This window comes from Chinchilla lanigera, unplaced genomic scaffold (assembly GCF_000276665.1).
Source record: "Chinchilla lanigera isolate Chin_1 unplaced genomic scaffold, ChiLan1.0 scaffold00088, whole genome shotgun sequence".
Classification (NCBI taxonomy): Eukaryota; Metazoa; Chordata; class Mammalia; order Rodentia; family Chinchillidae; genus Chinchilla; species Chinchilla lanigera.
In genome coordinates, this window is record NW_004955489.1 from 8,464,455 (window position 1) to 8,478,358 (window position 13,904).

General features: G+C 41.7%; 1 protein-coding gene across 1 annotated transcript; it reads right to left on the bottom strand.

The window, feature by feature from the left end:
• Positions 1–1,116: 1,116 nt before the first annotated feature.
• Positions 1,117–13,260, bottom strand: Cd40lg (CD40 ligand). The gene is made up of 5 exons (XM_005404587.2): positions 13,032–13,260; positions 11,101–11,232; positions 7,085–7,139; positions 4,909–4,971; positions 1,117–2,090 (listed from the first exon to the last, which is right to left on the bottom strand). Exons 1-5 carry the CDS (start codon positions 13,185–13,187, stop codon positions 1,714–1,716), a joined length of 783 nt encoding a protein of 260 aa, XP_005404644.1. The 5' UTR covers positions 13,188–13,260; the 3' UTR covers positions 1,117–1,713.
• Positions 13,261–13,904: the final 644 nt, after the last annotated feature.

The following is a 13,904-nucleotide window of genomic DNA, read 5'->3' on the forward strand; positions in this document are numbered from 1 at the left end:
AAGTCTCTAGTGAGTCCCCAAATCAACAAGTGTCACTCCTGCTCATACCAAAATTCTCTCGCCGGAGAAAGTGCACAGCATGCAAATTTGTCTGGCACGCTTTCAGCCGCATGGCAGGTGTTTGCTGCAAGGTCTTCAGAGTCCAGAAGGGGCTGCAGGAGCCACAGGACTGAGGAGCAGGGCTGGTGGCCCCAAGTGGATGCCGCCCCCGCTATTTCTCTTTCTTATTTCTATAGTCATTTTGTTTGGATGACCACGTGGTGTTGTCTTAAGCAGAGCACTATGCCAGTAAAAATGAAGACTCCACACTGAGTTTCTTACATAAATAATTCCTCAATTGGCGGTGACAGGAAATGACTCAGTTGGCTTCAGTGGGCAACGAAGGCCAATACTTACCCTCAGGGTATCCTAGCTCCATTTCCTCTCTCCAAAATGCAGCCACCTAGATAGCTGTTCAAAAGACACGTTACCGCTTATTTAAGGCCTTCCTTCAGCCTCATTTGGCTGTGATTAATTTTAAAAAGTCAACCTCTTGCAACCTTTTTAGAGCAAGTTGGCAATGAAGACTCAGATTGCTTTTCACTGAACAGGCTCCCGTGTCATCCATCAAAGGCCGTAACTGACTAACAGAGAGTGCTGTCACCGAGATACTCTGTTATGTACCAAGCTTGAGAATTCAGCTTATGAAAAGAGCACAAAAGTTGGCCAACTCCCCCCAACTACTTCCTCTTTCCCCAAACAGGCTGAGGACTGTAGGTTCCAAACAACAACAGCAATGTTAAAGGATCTTTATTACTCAAAAATAAATAACGAGAAGAACACAGGTTCACTCTGGAAACAATGGAGGCCACAGGAAGATACAGTAGATTTCCTTTAAATACAGTCGTTTGATGAGGAGGAGGGGCAAGTTCGGAGCTGCTCTCCCCTCATCTACAGTGCTCAGAAGTAAGGGACTGAGGAGAAATAAGGTAACTGAGTCACAACAGCCTGACTGGTGTGTGTGCGTGTGTGTGTGTGCGTGTGTGCACGTGTGTGTGTGTGTGTGTGTGTGTGTGTGAGAGAGAGAGAGAGAGAGAGAGAGAAAGAGAGAGAGAGAAATTAGGAGAGTAAGACTGAGAAGGTAGGGGAGAGACAGAGACAGACAGAAAGATACAGAGAGACAGACAGACAGACAGACAGAGACAGAGAGAATAAGTGTTAGGCGATGGTGGGCACAGGGTGCTCAGTTCTCCACACCGACAGACTTTCTAGCACCTGGCCTCTTCCATCAGAGCTACAGGGTCAGCCAGAATTGACTGTGAGCTGAGGCTCCCCATTCTTGCTTTTGCATCTTCACTGGTAAATCAAATACATTATCCACTGAGAGACACTGCACATAAAGAAACAAAACTGAACTTGACTAATTATCTGCTGTTTACTCAGGATTCTGTCTGTGCATACTGGCCTTGTCTTCTTATAGGACTCTCCAGATGTCTGCATCAGTGGGGTTACTGCTTCAGAATACAAGCTCCTATGGAGCAGGATCTGTTAGGGTCCGCCCACCCTGCAATTCACTTATTACAGCCCTACATGCCTTGGGGTGTATAATAAATAGTTCTCCACAAGGAGGATCCTAGGGTTATAAATAGGCAGTTCCAGGGGTGGTCTCAACTGCTTTGCTGTGTTGGGAAGACTGCCAGCGCCAGCTCAGCCGCAGCCTGGGAGCGTGCACGTTCAGAGTTTGAGCAAGCCGAAAGACGTGAAGCCAGTCCCATGGATCACTTGGCTTGGATCAGTCACATTGACAAACACCGAAGCACCTGGTTGCAATTCAAATACTCCTCCCAAATGAATGGACTGTTGCCCGCAAGCTTTGGAGGAACTGTGGGCATTTGCCGCCCTCAATAAGATTCTCTCAGAGCCACTTGTGGACTTCAGACAGAGGCTGGTTATAAATGGAGATCGGCTCAGAGGTTCCCGATTAGTACAGAAGGTGACTTGGGTGTAGATGTAATAGAATCCTTGTCTTTTAATGGTCAGCTGCTTCCCATTTTCGAGGGTTACCAAGTTGCTGCTCATGGTATAATATCCTTTTTCAGCCCACTGTAGAACTGCAAAAAGAGGGGGATATTCATGGTGAGAGGGAAGCAGAGCTTGGTTCACATTCCAACAAGAAATAGATTTTAAGTTTGGATGCTGGCATTGTGTAGGAACGGACTCTCAAGGCTCTTCCCAGCCTTCAGAGACATGGGTTACAAGTTCGCCTGGGCTTTCGAGTCAGATAAAGCCAGGTTCCAGTCTCGGTTTCCCTCAGCTCCTCATTGGCAATGTGGGCTAATACTAGCAAGGATGTAGCCTGAATAATTTGGTATGCATAATTTATGATGTGGAATTTTGAAATCATTTGCACCTTCTCAAATTCAGAGGTAAATTGGCTAGATCCTCCCTAATAGTAACATGAATACCTTGCTTGGTTGAAGTTTTCTTTTGAGACAGGGCCTGACTGTGTAGTCCAGGCTGACCTTGAACTCACTGTGTAGCACAGGCTGGCCTCAAACTCACTGTGATCCTCTTGCCTCAGTCTCCTGAGTGCTGGAATTACAGTTGTGTGCCACCATGCCCAGCTCACTTGCCTTGAGTTTTATAAAGCCAAACTTTTTGGTCTACCCAGCTCAGCCTCAGCTCAGAGAGAAGATCCCACTTCTTCCTACATGATCATGCTGTGGAGATCTCAGTAGCCTCCCACAGCAAGGACTAAAATTAGGCAAGAACACATGAAAATAAATTGTGTGTGCATTTCACTGTGTTTTCATCTCCCATTGTAGTGGGCGCCACCAACTTGAAAGTACCTGTATTCTTGTGGCTAAGCCAGAGTACTCATCAATGGTGTGCCATTTTTCTCGGCTGAGACGTTGAGTGGGTTCAAAGTAGTGTGTGCATGCGATTTCAAATCTCAGCTCCCACAGAGTGCTAGATTGGCTGACAAGGTTGGGGGTTGGGGAGAAGGGAAAGTACTGATGCATTTGGCTCTTTCACCTTTAAAATTTCCTATGTAGTGGTCTTAGGTCTGCCAGGGCATTAGATCCTACCTGTTTGTAGCAGTGTAATCAGATAGGAAGGAGAGATTTGGGCTTGAGTGGAGGAGGAATGTTACTGTCTCCCCATCTGTTCTCCTGCAGACCTCCTGTGATACAGATTATATGATGCTGTAGGACCACTGCCGATCATAAGCCTTCCGGGAGAGTCTGAACTCTGCAAATTATATCTAAGAGCAATGATTTAGGTAGGGGTAGTCAAAGACCAGTGGTGAGGTGATTCTAGGTTTCTCTGCCACTGTCATCAAATTCAAAAGAGAAGGTGTCTAGATGGTCATGGTGGTGCACACCTGTAATCGCAACACTCTGAAAGGCTGAGATAAGAGGACCCCAAGTTTAAGACCAGCTTGGGTAATTTACTGACTTACTGAGACCCTATCTGAAAGTAAAGAATAATAGAAGGACTGGAGATATGGAACAATATGAAGGTCCTGGGTTTAATCCCAATAGGGAGAGAGAGAGATTCCCGGGCATGATACTGTAGTTATGATGTTCTCCTCTAGGTGCATCTTCTGAGAAAGGTGTGTATGGCAGAATTCTTAGATGTTGTAGGAATAACTGGCCTTCATGAGGGGCTTGATGTCACTCTTTTGGCATCTAAACCACAGTAAAGTATGCTAAGTAGTGCCCCTTCACATTGGTACAGCATAACTTGGCAGAATAACATTTGCTGATTTGATACTGAAAGCATAACTGGGATAGCATATACCATATATTTGTATAACATAACTTGGCAGAATAACTTTCTTCCATATTCGCTGATTTGATACTGAAAGTAGACGAGGCACGAAACTGCTGCATAGTTACAGCGACTTGCCTAACATCACTAAGTAGTTGATCGTCACGGCTCTTGAATCCCAGTGTTCTACAACTCCCCACTTGGCACTCTTCACACCAAGCTCCATGACATAGCCATGAATTTTATACCCACTGAGAAACCCATACCACCTCAGAGATGAAGCCATGTCTTCTCTTCTTTGTTTCTGCCTCTCTCTGTTGCATAGATGTCACACACACACGCACACACTCACACACACACACACACACACACACACACACACACGCAGCGTTTAGAGGCTCCATTCTGGAGCACATCGCTGAATTTTTCAAAGACTGCTCTGTTGCTCTTGCCTTTATATAGATGGGGGATTTTATGCTAGTGTACATGTTTCCATCCATTTATCAGATGCGACACATTCTCCAGCACCAACTACCACAAGGTACAGATTTGGGAAAAAAAACTCTAAGAGCTACAATGATAGCAGAATGTATATGGAAATAAAATCATTCAGAGTTGAAAAGATCACACACTATGTCGTATGTTGTTACTTCACTGGAAAATCTAACGTCTTGGCATCTATTGATCTTTACAGAATGATTTTACCTTTAATTTCCCTGAGGTTGGCCCCAGCGAGACTGGGGTTAATCATACAGGGTTGATAGGTGACAGAAAAGACCCCCTGAGGCCCATTTACACACAGTGAAGGGGGGGGCTAAAAGGAAGGGTGCCCCCAGCCAGGGGGTCACTACCTGCCATTTCTCCTATGCTGTCAGAATAATGGTCTCTCCACCTAGGAATTCATCATTTAGAATCAGCCATTGAGCAAGAATGTAATGAGAACACTGGGATTTCTTCCCACCTCCCTCTAACCCTCAAAGTCCCATCTGCGCATTGGAGCTCACTTTGAAGACAAAGGACAGCATTTGAAGGGTATATGGGCAGCTTTGGAAATTGGGCCCCTGAGGAAGACAGAAGCCTAATCATTATGCTGTGCTGTTTCCATGTCTCAGCCTTCCCCCTCCGTGGTTGATCCTCCGATGTTATGGGACTTACCAGATGCTGTTTTATCACCGGTTTGACTTATGACATGTGCTGCAATTTGAGGATCTTGATCACCTTAAATGAAACCAAAAGCAAACTGTCAGGCGAAGGCAATACAAAGCTACTCACAGAACAATTTGGTCCAGGTCTACAGCTGTGTAATAGACTCTCTTAAGATAGGTTATGTGAAAGAAAGGATGAAATGATCTGAAATCCTTTGCACTGAAGGAAAAGCTGGTTTCTTAATATCTGAAATCACTGAATTGGATGTTTCTTATTGATCACCCCTTCTCCTAATAGTTTTTCAATACTTCACATAGATTGACATAGGCTAAAAATACCTGTCTTCATTAGACCTACCTTGAATCTTGCTTTTAGGAATAACTCTCACCTATTGGGAAACTTAGTGAGTCCTAGCATTTATCTGTACATTTAGTAAGGTGCTTATCGTGCCTGATTAGGTCAAGCAACTGGCCAAACTGTTGTGTCTATTTCTCATGTAAAAACTTACTGCTTGGGGCTGGGGATTTAGCTCAGCGACAAAGCGCCTGCCTGGCAAGTGCAAGGTCGTGAGTTCGGTTCCTGGTACCGGAGAAAAACCAAAAAACTTACTGCTTAACTGAAGTGATGATCTCCTAAGTGTAGAGATTGTGTGGAAGCTATCTTTCTTTCTCTCTTTTTTCTTTCTTTTCTTTCTTTCTTTTCTTTCTTTTCTTTCTTTCTTTCTTTCTTTCTTTCTTTCTTTCTTTCTTTCTTTCTTTCTTTCTTTCTTTCTTTCTTCCTTTCTGTTATGAGACCAGTGCTGGGCCCTTGGTAGGTGCAGTATAAGTGAATCCAACTGCATGACTTGATCACCAGTTTGACTGAGTTTGTGATTTTCCTGAAGATTGCTAGGCAGCATCCACAGGATATGTTTCCTCAAATTTTACTGTCCTTAACAGACAACATGGTACCTCTCACATGTTTTGCAGTCATTCTGAGGATGAAAATTTCATGGGAATCAGATGACCATTTAGCATCTGAAGCAATGTTTACAGTGAGTTCTGAGCCTCTCTTTGTCTCAGAAAATAGTATCTATGTATTTGTTTGGATTCATTTTATTGTGTGCATCAGATTTGCACAAGCCATGGCATTACATTTACCATCTTTGTGATATAATAGTCTCTTTGACACTCTTCCTTTCCTTCCTTGATTGTTCAAGTTATTTCCAGTATTACCGCACTGGTTTCGGGTGTTATATTACAAAGGGAACAGGGAAAAGTTGTTGTGTCTGGAAAATGAGGTAACTGGGAAGAGAAAAGGCCTGGAAATGGACATGAGAGGAATGGTGGAAGGCCCTGGGCATGTTTATCCTGGAGAAGAAAAGCCTCAATCAAAGCTCAGTGGTCATGATTGCTGCTTTTAGTGTCTGCATAGCTGCTGCATAAGAGAGGAACTGTAATTTGATTAGTATGACCTCAAAAGCAGATATGTGTCCAGGGAACAGAGATTACAGGAACAAAATTTGACTCAAGAGAAGGACAGATGTAATCTTGAATAATATATTAATCTGACTATAATTATTAGAGCTATTCAGAGACATGCAAGGCTGTCTGATGAGGTAGAAGGTACCTTACCCCTAAACATACTTGACAGGAGGCCAGATGGTCAGTGCTGTTTTAAAGGAGGTTTATGTTCTGAGGGTTGTGCTGGATTTGAGAACCACCAAAGTCCCTCTTTAACCCTAAGATGTTTGGGATGCTCTGATTTAAGAATAAAGCAAGGACTAGAATGTTGTCACACTGTCACTCCTTCATCCCAGAGGCTTTCCTGGTCACTGTCTCCCATGAAACTCTATTATCATTGAGCAGTGAATGTCATTTTGACAAAATGATGACTTTCCTGCCATCTCATCCTCTGAAGATGGTACCAGATGGTATGGGTGTTTGGATTAAGGTATCCCGAATATAGTGGAATTTCTTTGTACTTAGTATCCTCAGCATTAATGGAACATAGCCTTACCTGTAAATACTAACAACCAAAGTCTTTCCAAATCACAGGGACCAGAGCAGGTATCAAGTTAACACTTTTTTTTCTGTTTTATTTCCAGGGTTAAAAGTTCCCTAATTGAACACTGGTTCAATGTGATCAGGCTAAAGCTTCCTTTTAGTATATAAACATTCATAGAAATTGATGAATAGCAACCTACCTTTTTGCCTTTCATAGCTGATTTCTTTCTTCTCTTCTTTGTTTAACATTATATCCTAAAAGAAGAATTGTTGTAAGAGGTCATTTTGACAGGAGCTCTGTGATGGGGTCTTAGCAGTATCACTCATTTGGTATTGGTCATTACTGTTGTCTCTTCCTGGTGAGGATTATCATATAGATTAAGATGCTGTCATTAATTCTATCATACCAATTGGGAATTGATGGCTCTGATAGATGAGCTGACAGCCCAGAAAGCCCAGGGGAGAATCTGGAACAAAATCCAAGCCTTATTATCTCCATTCCAATGCTCTCTCCAGACCAGAGGCAGTGATACTGACCCTTCCTATGACACCAACCCCCCTGGTTTTGACAGATATTGACAAATAATGCTCAATGAAGATATGATTTTACCCTGAGAACTGGTATATTGAATATTATTAAACATAAAGCATGATGCGTATCTATTATAATAAAATTGGTCTGAAATCTCATAGGAAAAGGTCATAGTATGTTTGACCTTTGAAAAGAAATCCAAGAATATAAAATGGCCCTCACATATTTTTGTGATCCTTTCAATGGGCTTGAGAGATTCTTTTGCTGATGATTATCCTATATGGCTTGTATTTATTTAAAATAAGTAGCATTTAGGAAACACAGGTCATCTCACAATGCTGTTGATGTTCAAAGGCAAATGCAACACAACTAGAAAGATTTCTTTTCCCTTAAAAACTGCAAGAATGCTGGAGGTACTTGAAGAAGCTAACAGAGACTTGCATCAGCATCGGTTGGATGATGAGAAAGACTATCACTGCCATTTTAGAGAGACTGAACAAAAGACCTGGAGGGCTTAATTGGCCAGTATTAGGTCACCCAAAGGGTCTGAAACTTAAACCAAGAGATCCTGTGACCTGGCTCAACTTGTTTCACACGCTATATCCTGAACACAAGGGGGAAGACAGTAGTATTTTCACATCTTCTGAAAATCAAAAGTCTTGTCTTCTTATCTGTTCTTGGAATTAATTGTCTACAAGGCCCTTCCTTTGTTTTCCTCTTCTAAAAGGAATTTTCTGTTGTTACTGTTGACTCTTTAGCTGCAGGCTCAGCTCAGTTGCCAGCTGTGGGGGTGTAAGTCACAGAGCCCCAAGGGGAACCTGAGCCTTGAAACGCTCATGGGCCCCAGAGCCTCAACTTTCCATTCGAGCTGAAGTGGGGCACTATGAAAACGCGGCGACAGGAAAATGTTTGTGAGATAACAAGTAAACAAATGACTGTTTAGTGTCTTTTCAAAAACTAGAGTGTGATGATTGAGGCTGAGATACTTTTAGACTACGTGGTTGCATTGGTGTCAGGGCCTGGCCGAGATGAAAATGTGAAGTCAGCAAAGTTTGTCTTTTATACCCCCAGCTTTGCCATTTGTGAACTCTTCCTCAGCGACACTCCCTGGAACCTTTTTTTTTTTTTCTTGCTTAATTCTTTACTGCAATCGAAAGATTTTTCAGAATTGAATCTCCGTAAATCTTTAATTAGTTATTGCTTTCTTAGTGAGAACTCTATGTGGCAAGTATGGACAGATGGCCCTTTTACTTTTACCCTATCAAAGGCATCTCAGGCAATTGTGGGAAGATGATCACAGTGCTGACTGTTCTATCAGGGAGTGAGGTGGGTTGTAAGTTTTGATGTGAAATCGTGCTACTTTAAATGATGCCTCCACTTACCCTAACATGAGCTCTGAAGCTTCCATGAGCTTCCATCCTCCCCCTACTTCCAAGTTACAGTGCGGTGCTTCTTGCCTTGGGAGATAATACATTCCCTGTCACTAGAACTCTTCAGATAAAGACTGGGTGACCACTCGGTGGGGATGATGGAGTGAAGACTCAAGCTCTGAAAGCTGAGAATTGGCTCTGATGATTTCTGAGACCTTGTCAAGCCCTGTGACTTGTGGGTCTGAAATGTAAACTTGAGGTTACTCTGGACTAGCCAGATTGCGGCCCTGAAAGAAAGTCTTTTAACATTCGCTAAGAAAATACAAATCCAATCTGGGATTGTACAACATTGGCCTGCTGAATTAAAAAAAAGTTGAAAATATTGTTTCAGAGTAAAAATTTGGGGGAATGGGCACTGAAAAGTCTTGGGGGGCAGAGAATTGGGTAGCGAGAGGACTTTGAGTAACCATTAAGTAAGCATTGCGCACACCCTCGGGACAGATTGCATTGACAGGGTTCCAGCCTGCTGCTGCAGAGACAAGGAACGTCATCGGGCAAAGGGCAGGAGGGGATCGCTGAAGCCCTGGTTGACATGCCTTGAAAGGCCTGCTTTATTAGAACATTAAACTCGGACCTATCCCTTTTAAATATAAGTGTAAGCAGGGAGGCCAAATCAAATATTTTCTTTTCTCCTAACCTGGGTAGATGATTTTGGGAGCTTTACACTTCTCACCTGAAATAAGCACACGAGGAATTGTCAGGTCAACTGTAAAATTCTCTATGAGAATGCGAGGAAAGGAGAAAACCAACAAGCCACTCACTGCCATTTGAGGGAACTGAAGGCTGATCAGATAACTGCAGGATGTCAGAACTGGCAGTGTCCATACAGATAATTTCACCCCTCTCGTGTTACACCCCAGAGAACTGAGTCCTTTGCCTAAAGTCAAGCAACCAAGCATATCCAATATGCTACTTGGATCACTAACTTTTGTTTTGAACCTGGCTTTATTCACGTTCAAATTTGAAACACCTCCAAATACTTTATATTAGTGACCGGAATCCTCCTGAACAGGAAAAACCCAAATTATTTCTAAAATGGGCCAGTTTTACAGGTAAAGGACTAGAAATTTCAACTAAAACCTAGATGAGCATAAAGAACCTGAAAGCCAGTGGCAGATTTGAGCCATATTCTAGTCCCCAAAGGTAACTCAGGAATAAGCTGTCAGAGTCTTTAGTACTAGATTACGTTACATATTAGTTACAGTACAGAAAGAAGGAATAAGTTCAAACAAAGACCTTAAGCCAGTTACTCTCTTATTCAGTTTACCCATAACTGCATATGTGAATGAATTCCTGTTGGTTTTATTCAGATACCCACCCACCTGACATAGAGCTGCCTTCAACGTGGAGTTCTTAGACATGAACTCTAAGTGAGCTGAGGGTCAAAGGGATTTGAATCAGCGCACTAGGAGGGAAATGGGAAATGAGACTACTTGGTGTTCTCTCTCTCTACTTGATGTTCTCAAAAAATTCTTGCTTTAGGGACCCATCATAGGCCTCATAATTGATTACCGGCTGGCTCAGCTGATTGGTTAGAAGATTTCAAACTTCTGTCTCTGGTCATTACTGACTCCAGAGTGGACTGGCTGCACGCGCAGGCGCTGTTAAGTGTGGTGTGCTTTGGGCAGCACTGAGAATGCTCATTGATCATTCCCTGTACATCTTTCCCACAACAAAAGGGAAAGATCTCAGTTTCTCAGCACCTGAATTTCCATCATCGGCTGAGCACTAGAGACTGTATCTGACTTCAGAAGTTCCTACCACTCCCCGGACAGGCAATACCTTTGCTTGGGGTCTGCCAACATGACAATGGCCAGGGGTTATTGCTTCCCTGGGAAATGGGGGTTAGACCTTGGCTCCGCACTGGGAAAACATCAAGGTTTGGGTGAGGAAATAGAGAAGTGGAAAAAACCAAACTTTATAATTCTGCTCAATGGCGGCTACATATGTGAGCTCATGAGTGTATAAGCATATGCTCATGAAAATGTGATTTTCCACCAGAGACAGCCTTTTGATCCTATCAAGCAGGAATACATACATTTCTAACTTTCCTTTCCCACAGGACTTTAGCTTTATGTTTTTTTGATACACACATATCCATACCAGGTGTGTATATATGTGTATATATATGTATACATATCTACATGTGTGTATAGTAAATTTTGAAGCTTTTACATTGTTGGATTTCAGTTTCCTAACCTAACAAATGTGGTAAAACTTTTCAGTGACTTCTACCAATAACTGAGTGCCTTACCTTGACAAAGCCTTCAAACTGGCTTCTAATTTTCTCACAGTTCAGCAAGGATAAAGACTCTTCGCCTTTGTTGCATCTCTGTATTGTTTTCATGAATACAAAATCATCGTGAAGATTCCTTTCATCTTCTATCTGTTTTGAAATAACAAGGATATGAGAAATGCCATTGTGAAGAAGAATGCGGCTAATGATGTCTGCCTCCACATTCACTTCCATGGCACCAATAAGAAAAGGACTTAGAGAACATAAATGGAAAATATAATGTTATTATACTGCATTATTGCTACTTAGTATTTGCCATTTTAAAAAGCTACAAAAGCTAGCAATGGAGACATCATATTATCTGAAACTCTAGGTAGAAATCACAGCTATTCTAATGAACCTCCATCAAACAGCGTATATATTTTTAATGTATCATAGTGGCAATATTCTATAATTGCCACATTTCTCATCAGTCTATAAAACAGTGTTCTGCTGAACTAATTTGCACACTTCATTTTAGTGTACATGATGCAGTGCTTTAGAAAGAAGTTCATTTGCAATGTGCGTTCATTAACTCAAATTCTCTCTCTGTCCCTTCTTAACTTTCATATTTGTGGAAGACATTTGTGTTTTTAAAGAAGTAATCTTTCACGCCCAAAGTTAATGAGGTATTTTATTTTCCAATGTCTTCATAATTAAATGTATAGAATTCACTTGTTTCATCCCCTGATCCTATGCCATTTTCTTATGAGTAGATTTTTAAGATTCAAAACAAAATCACATTTGCTGATGACTTTTGCTGTCATCAAGGACACACCTCAGCGCTATGGTATAATTGAGTCTGCCAGGCCATATTCCCCCTTTGGAGGTGAGGCATATATCCAGACATTTAATTAGCAGAGTCCACCACAGCAAAGAAACAAGCATCCAGACCTAGAACCCGCCTCTTTTTCTTAGGAGTGTCCTAGTGGGTCACCTCCACACACGCTACCTTGCCTTATATTGACAGAAAGTTTCGTGACCATAATTCAAGGTCTGCATGCCAAGAGAGGACCACTAAAGATTCCTGAGAAAACACAGTCATCCATATGCTGCTGAGCTATAGATCCTGTGTCCAGACTTTTAGGAACAGCCAGACAATTGATCAGTTTTCCCTTATTTATCTATGATTTGCGTTTTGCCAACATATCCAATAATGCCCTTCGGTGGAAGAGGTCAAATACATAGAAAAAACATAAATCCTGGCATTATTTTCTCCTAAGAAGGCAAAAACAACCCACTAAGTTACTCTTCTCTTTTATTCTTGTAAGTCCAACCATTTAACAATGTAAAAGTACCTTAGGTGGGCATTGAGTATCTTCTAACTATGATGGGCACATGAAGAATTGTGCAGAGAGCACTGTTTTTACTAAAAATTCTGCAAATTTTGGAGACTTATCTATGCGTTAATCTGAAGTGCTATGAAATTTCAGGCCAAATTGGTGCACTCTTTCCTGAAAATTTAAAAGAAAACATTGTCTCCACCTGAAAAAAATTGTTGAACTTTTAAAGTAAAACTTTAGGGAATAATGCCGCTTACTTTGTGCGAGGCACTATCCTAAGCTCTGTACACTAGGCTAGAATCACTTAATCTCTGAGATGAGTGCTGTTACTGTTCTCTTTTCTTAGGCATGGAAACTAAGGCATTAAAAAATGTGAAATAACTTGCCTGAGATCACAGAGCTGGTAGGGTCAGAGCCAAGATTTGAAGCTAAGCCATGTGACGCTACATCCCAAGATCTTAACCAGGGCAAGAATATGAGAATTAACTGACCAGACAGCAAATATGCCACAACACCATTAATGCGCTTGAGTTTCTATCATCCTCCATCATTTGAGCGGAATTAAAATCAATGGACCCACAAATTAGACTCTCAATTTAGTTAACAAATGGTTGTAGTTCATCTTACCTTGTCTAACCTTCTATGAAGATATACAGCAAAAAATGCCGATCCAATCATTTGGGTGATTAGAAAAACAGTAAGTAAATACATAAAAATTTTCATGCTGGCAGGCAGTCCAGTGGCCACAGATCGGGGAGAAGGTTGGCTGTATGTTTCAATCATGCTGGGTTAAAGCTGAAATGGTATCTTCTGACCAAGAAGGTGGCAGAGGCAGCGTGAGAAGACTGTCAAATTGGCCACCTTACTCAGGATTAGTTAAGAGCGCACAATCGTCGCAGCCCACACTTCCTGGAAAATGTGCTTCGTAGTCTTCTCTCCCAGCAAAAAAGTTACGTAAAGGTTTTTTTTTTTTATACCCATATCATTCACTTCCAGGCTTTCCCTTTTGTTAGTAAAGAAGAAACAAGTTTCTTCTTCCATACATTCATTCTTGCCTTGAAATGTCATAGACTTCTTAACAGACAATGGCAGTATTTTCCTATCACTGTCTAACGTCCTGGGTTCACCAGTTTCAAGGAAAGTGACAAATTAATCCACCAGCAATAGACTTATTTCGATTTCAGTCTTACTAATATAAAGCAGGAACCTGGCATAAAGGGAAAGAAACAAATGGCAAACAAAAGTCTGGATTGATTTTATGACTGGTTTGCACTAGCTAATTACTTCTCAAGAGTTTACTTATTTAATCGTGGAGTTCAACAAAATCCTGGTAGCTTTGCAACTCAACACCACGTGGCATAAAGCAAAAAAGAGTGCTAACAATTATTAAGTATAATTAAGCTGGAAATATAATGCAAGAAAAGTCTTTACTCAAAGGCAGAGCTAAGTAGATTCTTCAGGGGAATCAGCCAAAACTGTGGGGTTGAAGTTAAATTAAAA

Excerpts from the sequence above, each read along its gene's own strand:
- Cd40lg (XM_005404587.2), bottom strand. The coding sequence starts at position 13,187 with ATGATTGAAACATACAGCCAACCTTCTCCCCGATCTGTGGCCACTGGA. Across the intron at positions 7,140-11,100 it reads AGTTTGAAGGCTTTGTCAAG|GATATAATGTTAAACAAAGA; the intron begins GTAAGGCACTCA and ends TTCTTCTTTTAG. Across the intron at positions 4,972-7,084 it reads CAGCTATGAAAGGCAAAAAG|GTGATCAAGATCCTCAAATT; the intron begins GTAGGTTGCTAT and ends GTTTCATTTAAG.